A 15,560-nucleotide genomic window follows, 5' to 3' on the forward strand; every position below is an offset into this window, starting at 1 on the left:
AAAGTAAGACTATCTGTGGTTCCAACGGACTGACTTGTCCTTGGTAATAACCACTAGCTGGCGGCGGCCATGCGTTCCTGCGCAAAGCGGCTCCGGCCAGCCCTGCGTAATTTTTCGCTGCCTCCTGGTGGTGGTGGGGGGGGGGGGCGCCAGTGACTTTCTGGGTCAAACTCTCTTTTCGGTTTAGGATTTGGGGTCCCGGCGAGCCCATCTCATCTCACCAGTGCTGTGAGTGGGGGGTCTGTTCGGTCCTCCCGCCTTCCGACAGGCAGTCCTTAAGGGCAGAGTCGGATCCCAGCCCGGGACAACCGCAGACCTGGCCATGCGCGGGCTTCGGGCGGCAAAGGCGGGAAAGGCGCAGACGGAGGGTGCGGGGTTCGCGCGCGGGGAGCCGCGAGTGGCCCGCGCCCTTATTCCCGCTCCGAGAGATCACGGACACTTAAGACCGGGCTCTGCGGGGACCCCGTCCTTTCCGCGAGCCGGTCGGGCCGAGCTAACCTTGGATCCTGAGCCCGCGCGGCTGGCTGGCGGGTGGGGAGCGGATCGGATGTCGCAGGCGCGGGGCTGGGGGCTGGGTGGGGCGCATCCGGCCCGAATGCGCCCCGGGCTGTGCGCCCCTGCCGGGGAGCCTGGCCTGCACTCCCACCCCCAGCGTGGCAGCGCGCCCCCAGCCGCCCGGGGGCGGGAGGGAGGGTCCCTGAGGGCCCCGGAGCGCGGCGGGGAGGGACACCCGCGGCCCCGCCCCCGCCCCCGCCGCGCCTCCTCCGGGCGGGATAATTGAACGGCGCGGCCCGGCCCCGCGTTGGCTGCCGAGGCTCTTCCGAGCGTGGAGCGCGCTGCCCGCCGCGCCTTTGTCCGCCGCCCGCCCTCCCGCCGTCCCCATGGAGCCGTCGCGCCCCGTCCCGCTGTCGCTGTCGCTGCTGCTGCTGCTGCTCGGCAGCCTCTCGCTGCTGGCGGCCCCAGGTAGGGGCGCCCCTGGCCCACGGTCTCCCACCCCAGGCCTTGCATTCCTTGGAAGTTCTCACCTGGACCGCCCCGGGACCGCTGTGTCCCCAGAGCTGCGTGGCCTGGAGGTCCAGGAGACGTCCCCTCCCCCCTCCCCTCGCCTGACTGGGCCCAAACACTCCCGTTGTTTTAAAGATGGGTCTTTCCACTTCCCAAACACACCTTCCAGCGGACCCTCTCCCAGCCACCCCGCAAAGGAGGTCCGGACCCCACCCTGGGCCATGGGTGGTGGTGGGGAGAGCACTTTGCGCCTTTGGTGTAGCTTTTCCTACTGCCCCTCCCACTCCGGTGTGCTTCTCTTAGACCGGGTGGGAGGGGGATGTTATGCCCATCTTGCTGATGGGCAAATTGAGACTAGAGTGTGGGGCAATCATTTGTAGAGAAATTAGAAAGTAAAAGGGCAGTCTGGAGGTGTTTAGGGTGATAGCTGGGGTGGGGGCTCCGGGCCGGGGGGAGGGGGTGGCTACTCCCTCTGCCTGACCTGCCCAGACACAGAAGACTCAAGGCAGTGTTCTTGCGAGGCTCCATGTCCAAGTAGACGAGGGGACAGGCCACTCTCAAACCTACAACCCTGTGGCAAGGGGGATGGAGTGTCCTCTAACAGATGGCTGTGGGGGGGTGCGCAGAACCCAATCCCCAGCCCTGGGAGTGACAGCACCCAGATGATGGTGCTCACCCAGGCTGCCCCTTCTCCCTAATCCTCAAGGCCTGGGGGAGAAGGGGCAGTAACAAAGCCTGTGGATCAGAGCAGTAGTGCATCCCCCGCTCCCCCCCAACCTAGAGTCCTGATCTCTGACCTCTCTGCTGACCCGTGGCTTCTCAGAGCCATTAGCCAGGCCCAGCCCTCCAGGAGTCTTTGTTTCTTCTGGGGGCCTAGTTTGGGACCACCCTTGGAATCTCAGAATCTTTATCCCTGGTTTACTTTAGCCTCTTTTGAATTCTCTGATGACCACCCTCCTCCTTGGTCAAAAGGTCACTATTCCAGATAATGCTCCTGGAGAGTCCAGGGGGGCCTTTGGGAGGGGGAAGGGAGTGGTGTCGCAGTTCCAGGCTCACTGTGGCTGAGCTCTGGTTGTTCTGGGCGCTGGCCTTGGCATGTTCCCGATTGCTTCTTGGGTTTGGAGACAGTGTGGGAAGGCATAGGGCTTTAGTGTTGCTGCCAAGAGTCATGGGGGGGCTTCTTGGAGGTACATTAGAGTCACCACCAAGGGCTAGTGAAAACCCAGAGGGGACACTGGAGCTGAGCAGGGAAACTCCTGTTGGAAATGTAAGCAACTTCAGGGACCACACACCTTACAGATGAGGAGACAGGTCCAGAGAGAAGGCCTAGCTCAACTCTCAGGCCCCAGGAGTCCCCACGTCCCCTATCGCTGTTCTGTCCTGCTTGCTGTTGCTAGTCGGTAATGGCTTGCTGCCTCAGTGGTTTTTCTTCACAGAAAGACTCCCAACCTTCGGTGCCCACTTTCACGAGAAGAACGGAACCCTTTTTGTCTCTTGAATTTTGCCAGTTTAGTTTGGTGTGGTCTGGGAAGAGGGGCCAGAAGGCTGGCTCCTTTCAGTAGCCTGCAGCCCTAGATGGGGCCATGGGGAAAGGGGAGGTATGGCCCTATCCCTGGACTCCAGAGAGCTGTGAGGTTCACAAGGAAATTGCACTTAAAAAGGGATCATAGGAAAGACAGACAGCCCGGTGGCTAATCTGCTCAAACTCATTCGGTGACCATAGGCTCCTGACATGCAGACGGCCCTGGTCTTTCTTGTCAAGTGGCAGAGACAAGCTGCTTGTCTGTCCTGTCTCCTGTGTCCTGTGTCCTGTTGGGCTGTACTGAGCCCCGGGGCAGGAGGGAGTGGGGAGAAGGAGGGTGTTGAGAAAGACAGTTGTGTTTTCTCCAAAGCTTTCTTGGCCTCTGACTCCAGCCACAAAGTTTCTGTCTGATTATAAGAAAGTCATGTTGGGAGGGAGAACAAAGGCGAGAGAGGACTTGGCACAGGACCATGTGGCCTGTGCCGCAGCTCCTGGAAGTTTCCCAGTCAGGAGGTGGGGGTTGGAAGGGCCTAATGCACTAAGATGAGATAAGGTGCCTCTTCTGTAGGGCTCGTGCAGCCCCTCCTGGCCCTGCCCAAGGCCCCCACCTTGGGGCTGTGCGTGCTACTCTGCTGGATTGTGGGGGCAGGAGTGGGGAGCCCAGCTCACTGGTCTTCAGGTCCTGGCAGAGAGCCTGGGTGCCTGTGGCACTGAAAACCAGCTTCCTATTTGAAGTAAAGGACCGTGCGTGAGATGGTGTGGTGGTTCCCTCATTTGTAAAATGGAAATAAGGAATCCTACTTGTTAGGTTGCTTTGAGAACTGAGGGAGGGAACCTGGGTGGGGGTGTTATTCTTATTTGCCATTATTTGTAGCATCCTCCTTCTCAGGTAGGACAGTATGGGTTAACTAAAGACTGTTCTGAAGGTTTTGCTAAGACTGGAGCTCCCAGCCAGGAGCTGAGAAGGAGCAGCTGTTGCAGCTGTAATTGGCCAGCCCACCCTTTCCTTCATGGGGCATCCCCTTTTGCTGAACCAAATCTTCGTGGCAGTCAGAGAAGACTTCTTGGAGGAAGCAGTGTGCAAACTGGCACTGTATGGAGGAGAAGTCATCCCCTGAGTTTGTGGGCAGGACTGGGAGCATGGTGACTGGAGTGCTCCTGGCACAGAGAAGGGCCTAAGCAAAGGCCTGGATGGCAGAAGAACATGGGAGATGCCAGGGAGCTTGCAGGAGTTCTGTCTGCCCCCTTCACACCCGGGAATTGAGCAGGGGTTACTGTGGTACGAAGGCTTGACAGGCAGTGTTTTAGGAAAACAGTTCTAATAGGGGACATGATAATTTTGCCAGTACAATTTATATGACAAAAAATTTCCCTTTTGCAAAATATCAAATAACAATTTGATTAATAGATGCGTTGGCAGGCCCCTGTGGTTCCAATTCCTTACAGTGATCTCAGCTGTGCCACAAAACAAAACAGGGTGAGGGAGGGGAAGGCATTTTACTAACTTCTTGAAGTGAGCGCCCCTTCAGGCTGGAGGGGAGGTTTCCTTTCACCCCTGGCTGGTCCTGGCCGAGGCTAGGCTAGGTCGGAACGGGGCTGGTGCATGTTGCTCCAGCAGCCTGTTGGTTATGAGAAAGGCCCATGGGTCCTTTTCTCACCAGAGGGACTTGGGGGAAGGTACTGGTCCCAGTTCTGAAAGTGACTTGAGAGCTGGTAGTGTCCGGGGCACCTGCCCTCTGAGTCTGGTTCCTCACCATGAATGGAGTGTGCGCCCTGCCTAGCTGACATGTTTCACCTTTAGTAACTAGGACAATCCCATCACCCACCCTGGGAATGGGGGACCCAGTACTTTCCTGGAACTCTTTTCCTTTTGGATCCTGTCACCTGCTGGAGTAAAAATGAACAAGTTTTCTACCTACATTGAAGTCTTGCTTCTCATTTTGGCTTAAAAATTCTCTCTGAACCCACTCACAGCCATTCCTGTCAGTCAGTGCTGCCTGTAGTCAAGCCAAGGGCAGAAACCCAATGCCTAGCCACCCAGGACTCAATAATTGAATACCTTTCTTACCACTCCCGGGGCCCCCCTCCTCTGCACCTCACTGCACCTCACTGTCATCATCCCTATTGTTCTATTGGACCCTGAGGAGAAGAGAGGTCAGCTAGCATGTGCTGCTAAGGAGTCCAGGCAGCCTGACTCCAGATCACACTCCTAACCAGGACCTGAAATCTCCATTTTCTCAAGTCCAGCTGCAGGGGTTGGGGGGACCTAGTTTTCTTCAGGAGGCTATAGGGGGAAGCAGCTTTAGGGACAGAGCTGGGGTTGCAGCTGTGCTTACTGTGTGGCCTCAGGGCCCTCCTGAGTCTCTTTACCTCCCCACAGAGCCTGCTAGAATCACATGAGATGGGTCACATGATCATTTGTTCATTCATTTGCTCACAGATGGTGATTGAGAGAGGCTTGGGGTAAAGTGCAGAGTGAGATACAGCCTGCTCGGTCCTCCTGGTGCTTAGTACAGAGTTAATCATTTGTGCTGAGTTCTGGGAACTTTAGAGAACAGAGAGACCCTGAAAAAGAAGACACTCTCTTGTGTGCATGCTCCTGTGTGTGTTAGGAGGAAAATGTGGCCACAGGAGAGGAGTGGCCCTGGGACCACCTGGCATGTAGAACTCTGTTCCAGCTTCCTAAGGCAGAGGATGTATTTCCTTTACAGAGAAGTGAAGGAAATCTGGGGGAGATGGGTCCTGGATTCCGGGTAGCCCTCGGAGCAGGGTGGACATCAAGGGTGAGGACAGCTCACGTGTGTGCTGGGGTCGATGCACGAGGTTGCTTCCTCTTCCTTCTCCCTGCCTCCTGACTGCCTCTCTACTTTAGACCCTTGCATTTTCTGTGACGGGTACTGGGGACATCCTCAAGAATGCATGTAAAGAGTATGAGTTCTCGTGTTGTGACAGGGCTGTTGTGGCGTGGGATCTGGAGTGTCCCCTAAATGCTCATGTGTTGAAAGCTCGGTCCCCAAGGCAGTGTAGGAGGGCTTTGGGGAAGGTGATTGGAGCCTGAGGGCTCTGGCCTCATCAGTGGATTAATTCATTGATGGCTTGTCACTTGAAAGGAGATTAGGAGTTGGTGGGAAGTTAGGAGGTGGGACCTGCCCCTGGGCAGAGTCTCCTGGGGACTCTGTCTTGTCCCTGGCTCCTTCCTCTCTTTCTCTCTCTCTCTTTGCTTCCTGGCCACCATGAGGTGAGCAGCTTTGCTCTGCTACACGTCCCTGACGTGAGGTTTTGCCTCACCTCAGTCCCAATGTAAAGAGAACCAGCCAACCGGAGGCTGAAACCTCTGAACCCGTGAGCCAAAATAAATCCCTCCCCCTTTAAGTTGATTGCTCCCAGGTTTTTTGTCACAGCAGTGGAAATCCGACTAACACAAGGCCTGGAGCCATAAGAGCAGATGCTGGCTAGCCCTGCTTCCTCCTGAAGAGGCTAGGTGCCTAAAAGAGGGGCCAAAAGTGTGTCCTGGTCCTGGTTATGCAAGGGATACAGAGGCCCTGGGTCTACCTGGCTGGAGCCCTGCTGGCGACCCAGGCTCACTCACAGGGTCCAGGCTCTGGAAGGGTATGGGCTGAGTCTTGCTTGGTTCTGTTTGGTCAGACTTTCCTGCCAGGCTTTCATTGGTTGGCATCTCCTTGCATTTGTGTCTTCTCTGTTCCTTGCTTATAGGGCACTACCTCCCACCCCCAGCCCTGCTGCAACTGTAGAAAAGGTAGCTCCCTGCAGGGTGTGAGCTCAGGCCAGGAAGCAGTCCTCAGGATCCCATTCATAGTCTGACTCTGAGAGTTGGAACTCAAGCCCAGGAATCCCAGAGAACTGAGACTGGCTTTGGACCACAGTCCTGCCCCTTCCCAGCTACTCACCCAGCTTTGTCCGCTTCTGATTTTGCCAAATGTGGACATTAAAATAAAGAACAACCAGAAAACCCAACCTGTTGCCATCTGGGGCCCTCACCCTTGCATAGACGTAGAGGACATTTTTATGCCTCAAGCTCTGGAAGAAAGGCCACTGTCTCAGAAGAAAGGCAAGTACTTTCCATGTGATGGGCCTGGTTCTAGGAAGCTGCTTTGCTTTCTCCCTCATTTTGTGTCAGCCCAGGGTCCAGCCCTGCTGGGCCAAGTCCTCCATCCAGCTTACACACAGGGGAAACCAAGTCTGGGCTTGCTCTAGTGGTAAAGCCCTCAACCTTGGAGTTACAGCCAGACCCTGGGCCTTAGCGCCCCTGCGTCTCTCACTCCAACACTCCGCCCTTTAAACACTCTTTAGGACATTAGGTCCAAGTGACTCCTGGGCTGCTCAGGAATGTGATTGAGCATTGCCCAATCCCCTGCCAGGTTTGCAGCTAGCCAGGTGACACATTCTGGAAGCTTCCACCTGAAGAGTGGTACAGAACCTCTCTAACTACCAGCCCCATATCCGTGGTCTTGGAAAGACCACGTGGCCATTTGCTTACTACACATCAACATCCTGGCCCTGCTTTCTGTTAACCTACTGAGCCTCTGCATGCCTGAGAACATGCAGCGTGCCACTGGCATCTGTCATAATGACCACACTCCATGGTTGGCACCATAATCTTTCTGAAAGGTTTAATTCACCTGGAAGAAATTCAGTCTTAACTGCTGTCTCAGGTGACAAGTGGTGTCTGATGCTGCAAGCTAAGCCATCTGTCCACCTGCATACCAGCATTTTGGGCGGGTGTCTCTTTTCAGAAGGGGGTGCTGGCAGGTTGACGGTGTGTCAGCCTGGGGAGTGTTTGCAGTTACTACGACAATAGCTTTTCTGCTTGATTTTCAAGATTCCGTTCTTTTCTGTGCGCAAGGTACTGACTACAGCACTCCCCATGGGTTATCTTACCTGCCCAGCCCTGCTGTACACGGGCAGCAGGGAGAGACGAGGCCCAGTGAGGATTAGTGACAGGGCAGCCAGTTCAAGGCTGGGCGGTGTTGGGTTTTTGTTTTGTGACAGGATCTCACTAGATTTCCTAGGTTGTTCTCAAACTCCTGGGCTCAGGCGAGCTTTCTGCCTCAGCCTCCCAAGTAGCTGGGATTCTGGGTGCAGCCATGGTGCCCACGAGGATGGACAAGTTTTACCCCAGCGGTGTTGCCTTCCATTGGCATATTTGGTCAGCCATGTTTTGCAAGAGTATATGCTGAGCATTTGGCTTCGGGGATCTTACCAGATGACAGGAATCAGGTTAATACTGTAGTCGATAGAAGTTTCTCCTCAGACCAAAAAAGGAAAGACGTGAGAGAAGATTCCAGAATTGGCCTGACGGCCCAGCCCAGCAACAGGGCATTGAGGGGCAGGGAGTATAGGGTGGCCTTGGGTGGGCATCCAGTGTGGGATTTATCTGAAGTCATTTATGGGTCTTGGATCTGCTGGCAGGTGTCAGGGGCACAGTAGTGGTGATGACCATGTTCCTCTCCTAATGCAGCACTTGGGGATGCTTAGCTACAGTGGGTTCTGTGCAGGTTGTCTGATTTTACACCTTCTGAAGGCCAGAGTGACTGGCACTGGCTGGCTGCTGTGGACCACTTGGAGACTCTTGGTAGCATGGGTTGCAGTGTTGGGTAGGGGCTCTATTGCCTCCAGTTCTCTTCTTGCTCCTGCCCCAGCCTGACAGTGAGTCCTGGAAGGGCACTGGGAAGGCAGTGAGAATGAGCAGGAGTGGGGCTGGGGGAGGAGAGGTGTCTCTGTGGGCCTCGGAGGTTCCCCAGTTCAGGATGCTGTTTTTAGACAATCACACAGTAGCCTGGCATCCCAGGTACATGAGCAAGGGAAAGGGCCGGGAGACTGGGCAGGTGTGTACATCAGGCTCTTCCTTGTCACCATCCTCCCCATTGGCCACTTCAGAGACCCCTGGGAAGGATGATCCCCAGGGTATTTTTTGTTTGTTTTTGTTTTTATAGGTCTTTAAAGTTGTTTTTATTCTGCATAGCTATAGTTTACCCAGTTATAGAATGTTTTAACTGTTCCCATTTGGAATCTCATAGCTTGCCATATAAGCCATTGTATTGGTCAAGAGCTGGTCGGTGGCTCACGCCTATAATCTGAGCTACTTGGGAGGCAGAGATCTACTGATCTACTGGATCAAGGTTCCAGTCTGGCCCAGACAGAAAGTTTGTGAGCGCTCATCTCAGCCAATGTTTGTATGCTGTGGGGTGCGCCAGTCATCCTGGCTGTGCAGGGATCACCACTAAATAGGAGAATCCTGGTGTATGCCCGCCTGGGCATAAAATGAAGACCCTATCTCAATGATAACTGATGCCAAAAGGGCTGGTGGAGTGGTTAACATGGTAGAGTGCCTGCCTAGCCAAAGGAAAAAAAAAAAAAGAAACATTTAAAAATACAATTGACCAAATTAATTCTTTACGGCATGAGTGCCTTAAAGCAGCATTGGCTGTAAAAGGCGAGTGAGGCATGAGCCAAAAAACATCCAGTTCCTTTCCTAAAGAAGAATGGGACAGAATGACCCACAAACACTAACTTTTTTGTGCGTATTTTTATTGTGGTAAAATATGCATCGTATAAAATTTACCCCCTTAACCAGTAAGTGTACAGTTTGGATTCCATAAGTCAATTCACACTGTTGAGAGCCATCACCACCATTTCTTTCCAGAAAGTTCTGATCTCCACAAACAGAAACTCCCTACCCAACCCCGAACCTGTTAAACACTAACTCCCTACCCTGGCCCCCAGCAACCACTGTTTTACTGTTGGTCTAAGAATTTGATTCCTTTAGGGACCACATTTGTACCCTTGTCCTGGTCCGCCAAACCTGTTTTCTTCATCTTACTTGATTTTTCATGACCTGAGTAAAGCTTGTGTATTGAAAAGGGGACAGCTCTTGCCTCCATGGTGGTGGTGCTTGCCTGTAACTGAAACCAGAGTTTTAGGCCCCAGTTCAAACTCCTGGGATTCCAATGTCAGGTCTGGTCACTTGTCCCTGCCAATGGAGACAGCAATGGTGAAGGACCAAGGAAGATTTGTTATGTGGCTCAGGACGGGAGAAGAGGCAAGGTAAGCACTTCAGCCCATCTTCAGGGTACAGACATAAGGTTTAGTTTTAAGTAGAGGAAGAATTAGAGCTGGAGGAGAAAGGTATGCATAATTAATCAGCTGACCTAAGTGAGGCCTGACTCATTCCACCGTGAGGGTTCAGGAGACGTCATCACTGTCATCATCGAGTAGAGCAATCTGGTTCCCAGATGGTGCTCACTCCAGCTCCAGGTGGTGACCCTCATTTGGGGTGGGGAGGTGGCTGTCATGCAAGGCTCTGCTATTCGACGGGGATAATTTCAGTCCTTTGTCATAAAGATGTTATCCATCGGCTCTGTCCTTCCAAGGTGATTGATTGCAAAGTACCTGCAGAGCAAAGACAGATACGAAATGCAGGCAGCAAACGCAGGCAGCCATGCCAGGCCTTCCTCCCGCTGTCAGTGAATTTGTGGGCCCAAGTAAGGAGGCAGTGCTTTCCAGCAAAAGCAGTTTAAGTAATTGTTATATTATAATCACAACCCTCAAGAGGCTGAGGCAGCAGGATTGTGAGTTCAAGGCCAGCCTGAGCTGTGTAGCAAGGCTCTGTCTCAAAAAGATAAAAAGGGTGTATGAAAACATCAATTTACCTTTCTAATTGGACTTTGTCTTGGGAGAGACAGCAGGGTGGGATAGGCTTTTGTGTTCCAGCATGCCTGGCCCTGCCCATTTCATGAAAATGCAGCCTCTCTGCTTACTCTACCAGAACTTTTCTTGTGTGGGACGTACACTTCGTCTGAAGACCAACCTGCTGCAGAGAGTGCCTTTGTTGGTGTGTTGAGTCGTGACACCAGGAAGTTGTCTAGGTTGTTTCCCTGTTCCCTTCCACCGCTCCTCTCCCTGTAGCCCATTTTCCTCAAAGTAGGGGCATCTGGTGCTGAGCCCATCTGGGCCCATATTCAGGGCTAAGGGGTGCCTGTTCTGGGATTTCTGGATCTTGCTGTGCTTCTAAGCAGCCCTGCACTTTTCCAGGTGGACCTCTGCATAGGGATCTTCTCTAGGGGCCACTCCTTCACCTCCTGGGATGACCCGTCTCTGGGCAGAGCATCTCACCTGGGAAGCCCCTGCATTTTAAGGGCACTTGTGCCCCTCAGCCCCCTAGCTCTGTGTAATAACGCTTTGTGAGCTTCAGTGTGTGTGCTGGACACTTGCAAGTGCTGTGGGGGCGGTGAGAAGAGAAAACACCACCCCTGGCCGTGAAAGAGGTCTAATGCTTCAGAAGCTGCCAGAACCCAGTTGGGGAACTCAGCTGGGGAACAGGAAAGCATCAGGGTCTTTGTGTGGTCTGAGTGCTGGGCAGTTTTGGGTGGGTGCGACGTGGCATTGGTAAGGACAGGGACACTGTAGCATTTATGCTCACATCCCTTGGTGACTTGACTCCATTTAGCTTCTGTTCCTACTTCTGTTTGAAATCCAAGTTCTGAAGAATCCTAGATGTGACATTTTGGTGGCAAGGCACTTAAAGTATGCATTGCAAAAGGCAGCAGTGACTGGGGAAGGGAGAGGTGGAAGTAAGAAGCCTTCTGTGTACCAGGCAGCATAATAACCCTGTGGTTTGGTGATGCAAACCCCAAGATGGGAGCCTGAGACTCAGCCAGCTGTAAGAATGTGCTTGGGAGGAGAGGACCAGGGCTCAGATCCAAGTCACCCATGCCCAGCTTCCTCTACTCCCCTCACTGCAGTGTCACCTGGAGCCACCTGCAGCCCTTCCAGACCAACATTGGCCCTCATGGGCCCTCTTACCTTGGGCTGCAGCTCCTAGCATGTCCTCAGGCAGATACCTCAGCCTAGATCAGAAGGAGCCTGAGAGCTTGGGTCAATCAGCCTGGATCCAGCTGGCCAAGGTCCTCCCTGGAAACATAGGCAGGGAGACTCTTGGTCCCTGCCCTCTGTGTGGAGTAAGAGTCAGAAAATGTTCCTGACCTGGCTCTTCTCCTTCCGGGGCTCTGGCTAAAGCAAATCATGATTTTGGTAATACAGATTTACAAGCGATGTCCCACCAGAGCTGTTTGTTACAGTGAATAATTGGAAGTGACCTGTATCCCTAGGCAAAGAAAGTGGGGGCTGAGTGCTTCTTAATCGTGTGACTGACATCGCACACACCGTGTGCCAAAATCAGGATAGCAGGAAGAATTTCAGAGCTTGAGGGGGCAGAGGCTGGTGAATGGATGGGGCCTTGTCTGCAGGGCCACTCGTGATCAGGGCCATGCAATTGGGGAACAGTGGTGTCCTCCCTGGGTCCTCTCCCCACCTCTCTGTCTCATCACTGTCCAGCCCAGCTGTGGTTCCTGCCAAGCTTTTCCTGGTGTCTGAGTAGTAAGCTGTCCCCTGGCTGATGAGACAATTCAAGCTCTAGGAGAGTGGGCCAGCCCTGGGCAACTTCAGCTGATCCCCTTGGACGCAGCTCCCAGACAGTTCTGTTTTGTGAGTTCCAGCCCTGGAACTCACTGCTCAGAACATTTGAACTACATTCCAGGGACATTCCAAGTTTCCAGGCTGACCAAAGGGCTTAACATCTAATTGTCCTGCTGAGAATAAGGTTCAGAGTCCCATGACCTCCCACAGCAGTCGTTTCCAAACACATTGGATTCCTTTCTGTAGCTCAGGGCGCAAAGCTCCCGCCCTACAGAGTGGCCACGGGCCACTTGCTCACCTGCATTTGCCCTTCTGAATCTGGGGTGGGGAGGGGCTGCGGCTCTTCTCTGGAGGATTCCACACCCCAGGACCAGCCATGGCTCCCCCTTCTCGTGGGCTAGTTCCTGTTTATCATCTAACACATAATCCAGCCACTGTTTATGGAGTGCTTAGTATGTGTTTGGAAATTCTTACACCTTGTCCACCTCCTCACCAGCTCTGCGGGGGTCTTGTGAGCCCCATCTTACTGATGAGGAAGCTGCGACTTGGGTGAAGTGTCTTGGCCAGGGTCACAGAGAGAAGGTGCTGGAGCTGGTACTGGAGTCCGGGTCTGCTTGACTCCTAAGCTTCTGCTGTTTCTACTCAACTTTGTGTACTGGCTTTTTTTTTTTTTTTTTTTGTGGGCCTCATGCGTGCCAGGCAAGCACTGTACCTCTTGAGCCTCCCTACCAGCCCTTTTATGCTTTAGTTATTCAGACCATGGTCCTCCTCCCTATGCCTCCCACACATATCTGGGACCACAAGTGCCACCAGCTTTTGGGCCGAGGTTTGAGAGGACAAGACACTAACCCCACTCAGGACCTCTGTGGTTGGACGGGTGAGGCAGACAGACAGAACATTAGATTGGCGAGATTGGTGCTGGACATAGTGTGGTGAGGTAGGAACACAGGCTGCTGGGGGAGGTGGCCACCAGGGAGGGGAGGGGCCGGGACTGATGAGGGGCTTGGAAAAGACTTGAGGTTGAGGCTGCAGACAGGGGCTGAGGAGCTGGACTGAGGGGTGAAGTGGCACTGGTTAGGGTGTGGGGATGCCCTGCATGGGGAGAGCAGACTTGGTGTTAGGCCACTGGGTCAGTCATGTCACCATAACCTAGAGGCTGAGCCGCAGTCTCTTATCTAGAACAGATAAGATCCTGCATTTTGTGAATTACCTTCTTAAAAAATCAGTTAAAGCAAGCATAAAGGAATGAGTGAGTGACAGAATGGAGGGGTGGGAGTACTTACGGTCATCCCCGTGAGAATGTGCCTCTCGCTCATGTCAACTTTCACTCTTTGATGCTGAGAAGCCTGGGGCTCTGGATGATGTGATCTGAGCTCCAGCCCATAATAAATTTTCTGTGATCACCAAACAGCATCATCGCGGACTGTGGAGAGAGGACAGTAAAATGGGGATGGGCTGAGGGAACTGAGTCACAGCAGACCGGCAGGCCCTGTGGTAGGACAGACTATCACCTTTAGCCATCCTGGAGACTGCAGGAGTGGGATGGGCACCTCTTGCACTGCAGAAAGCATCTCAGAGTTGCCTAGAAGCCTTAGGGAAAAGGGAAAGCCCTAAAGTAGTCATTGGAAGATTTGGTTCAAGGCAAAGTCCCCCCACTTTCCTGGCCACATGAAATAGCCCAGCCTTACCTCAGCTCATCTGTGAACTGACCACACCCATCAGGAATGGTTCAGGAAGGTTATTCCCTTCTCTTTCTGAGGGGTGGTTTAGGAAGCCTCTGCTTCACCCAAGAGCAAGCCTCCCTGTAAGGCCACGCTGAGGGCCACAAACAATGCTGCCAAGTCTGAAGGGACTTACCCACGGGGCACTGGAGAGCCATCAGTCAGTGAGCACGTTGTTTCTCAAAGCCAGTTCTCCTAGGGCGGAGAGGTGACCTTCTGTCCCAGCTGCTCAGGCTGTTGGTGCTGCTGCTTCTTGGCCTGCAAGCCCCTTACGCTGAGAGCTAGGTGTGTGGCAACTTGGGACCTGCTGTGCCTCCCTGGGACATGGTGGGGTTTTCCCCTTCCCATGAGCCGTGGGGTGCAGCCTGAAGTGAGGCCACGGGCCTAGGCTCTCAGGGTCTGGCCCAGTTGTTCAGTGACATGGCCATACTCTGCCTAGCCAGCGCCACCCTTGCCTACCTCCTGTGGCCTCCATTTCTGCAGAAGAGGGCCTGTGGCACTAAGGGCAGAAGCCATCACCAGCCTTGTATTCTGAGGCCTGAAGCCCTCTGATAAGTTTCTACACAGACCAGGGAGAGCTGGATATGGGTCCCAGGTGCTAGTCCAGATGTGGGCCACAACACCCTACCAGCCTTTGCCTTTTGAGACCCCCATTTCCAGTCTCCGTCCTGGAGGAGCCAGGCTGATGTGCCCTGGTCACTCCCTGGCCTCCGGGCTGGCTGGTGCCTGGCTGTGCCTCTGTAGACCCCACCTTGCTTGTCCCCTGGGTAGTGTAGGTAGGAATGTTACCACTGTGCTTTGGTCTTGGTGCTGAGCTGGCCTGTCAGAGCTGGGCTCAGGCCTTTCTGGGAGGACTGGGGCACGTGCTCTCAGTCAGGAGCCAGCAGAATTGTCAGTGCTGGTTTGCAAAGTGACTGAAGGATGTATGGTTTGTGTTCACTGGTCTGATGTTCTAGTCAGGGCCCTAAGAAGCAGATGTCCCAAGGGTGTGGCTGTTGGGGACACATGCACAATGAGTGTTGAGTGCCATCAACTTGTTCTCTTCTCCTGCAGTGGATGCAGATGTCTCCTTGGAAGCTTGCTGTGTAGACGGAAGTCAAATGGCCACTCAGCACAAGGACTGCTCACTGCCTTACACCTCGGAATCCAGAGAATGCAGGTATGTCTGTCAGTGGCCACTGTGTGGCCAGAACATATTCCTTTAAAGGAAGATGGGAGAGGAATGGACAGTGTGACCCTGGGCGAGGCTGGGCACACCCAGACCCACTCCCTCCATCTCCTGTTCCTTCCTGTGCTCTCCCAAGGTCCTGGAACAGGACTCAGCTCACTGTTCTGGGCCACCCTGTGCTTGTCAGGGCATCTGTCCCCTTCACTGGGCTGGAAATAAGATCTGGGTTTGTAGTTCTGTCTGCCCCAGCTGGGCGGCTGTGGACAAGTTAGCCTCCTCCTAAGAACAAGAGGCTGGTTGTGGGGCTCAGATGAGATCATGTGCCTGCAGATGCTTTGCAGGTAGACCACCTACAGACCCTGAAAACTCAGATGAGCCAGGTCCATAAACAGGAACCCCCCAGATGGTGGTTCACCTGACATAATGGCCAGCATCTGGATTGACTCTTCTGTCTCTAAATTGACTTAAGCACCCCAGCATCACCTTAGAATAGATGATGACAGTAGGCAATGATGAGCATCATAAAATAATAGAAAGCTTTGTGAGCCTTGTACCACGCACTGTGCATTCGACACCACGATTTTATTTCACTTGTTGAGTGATCCTGCTTTATAGATGAAGAAACTGGGCTTTCCCCATTTGCAGAGCTGCTGGGCAGTGATTTGACCCCAGGATTTGAACCCATACCTGCCAGCCAGGGAGCAGAAGT

The 15,560-nt window shown here is 53.7% G+C and overlaps 1 protein-coding gene across 2 annotated transcripts in view; it reads left to right on the plus strand.

Annotated features, from left to right (window-relative positions):
* The first annotated feature begins 777 nt into the window (after positions 1-777).
* The window catches only part of Fbln1 (fibulin 1), a 74,594-nt gene continuing 59,811 nt past the window's right edge, over positions 778-15,560 (plus strand). For both annotated transcript variants that reach the window (XM_074084682.1, XM_020184596.2), the window contains exons 1-2: positions 778-963; positions 14,737-14,842. In XM_074084682.1, the coding sequence (XP_073940783.1) occupies positions 882-963; positions 14,737-14,842 (188 nt within the window). In that variant the 5' untranslated portion in view covers positions 778-881. The remainder of the gene's footprint in view (positions 964-14,736; positions 14,843-15,560) is intronic.

This window comes from Castor canadensis, chromosome 8 (genome assembly GCF_047511655.1).
Source record: "Castor canadensis chromosome 8, mCasCan1.hap1v2, whole genome shotgun sequence".
Taxonomy (NCBI): domain Eukaryota; kingdom Metazoa; phylum Chordata; class Mammalia; order Rodentia; family Castoridae; genus Castor; species Castor canadensis.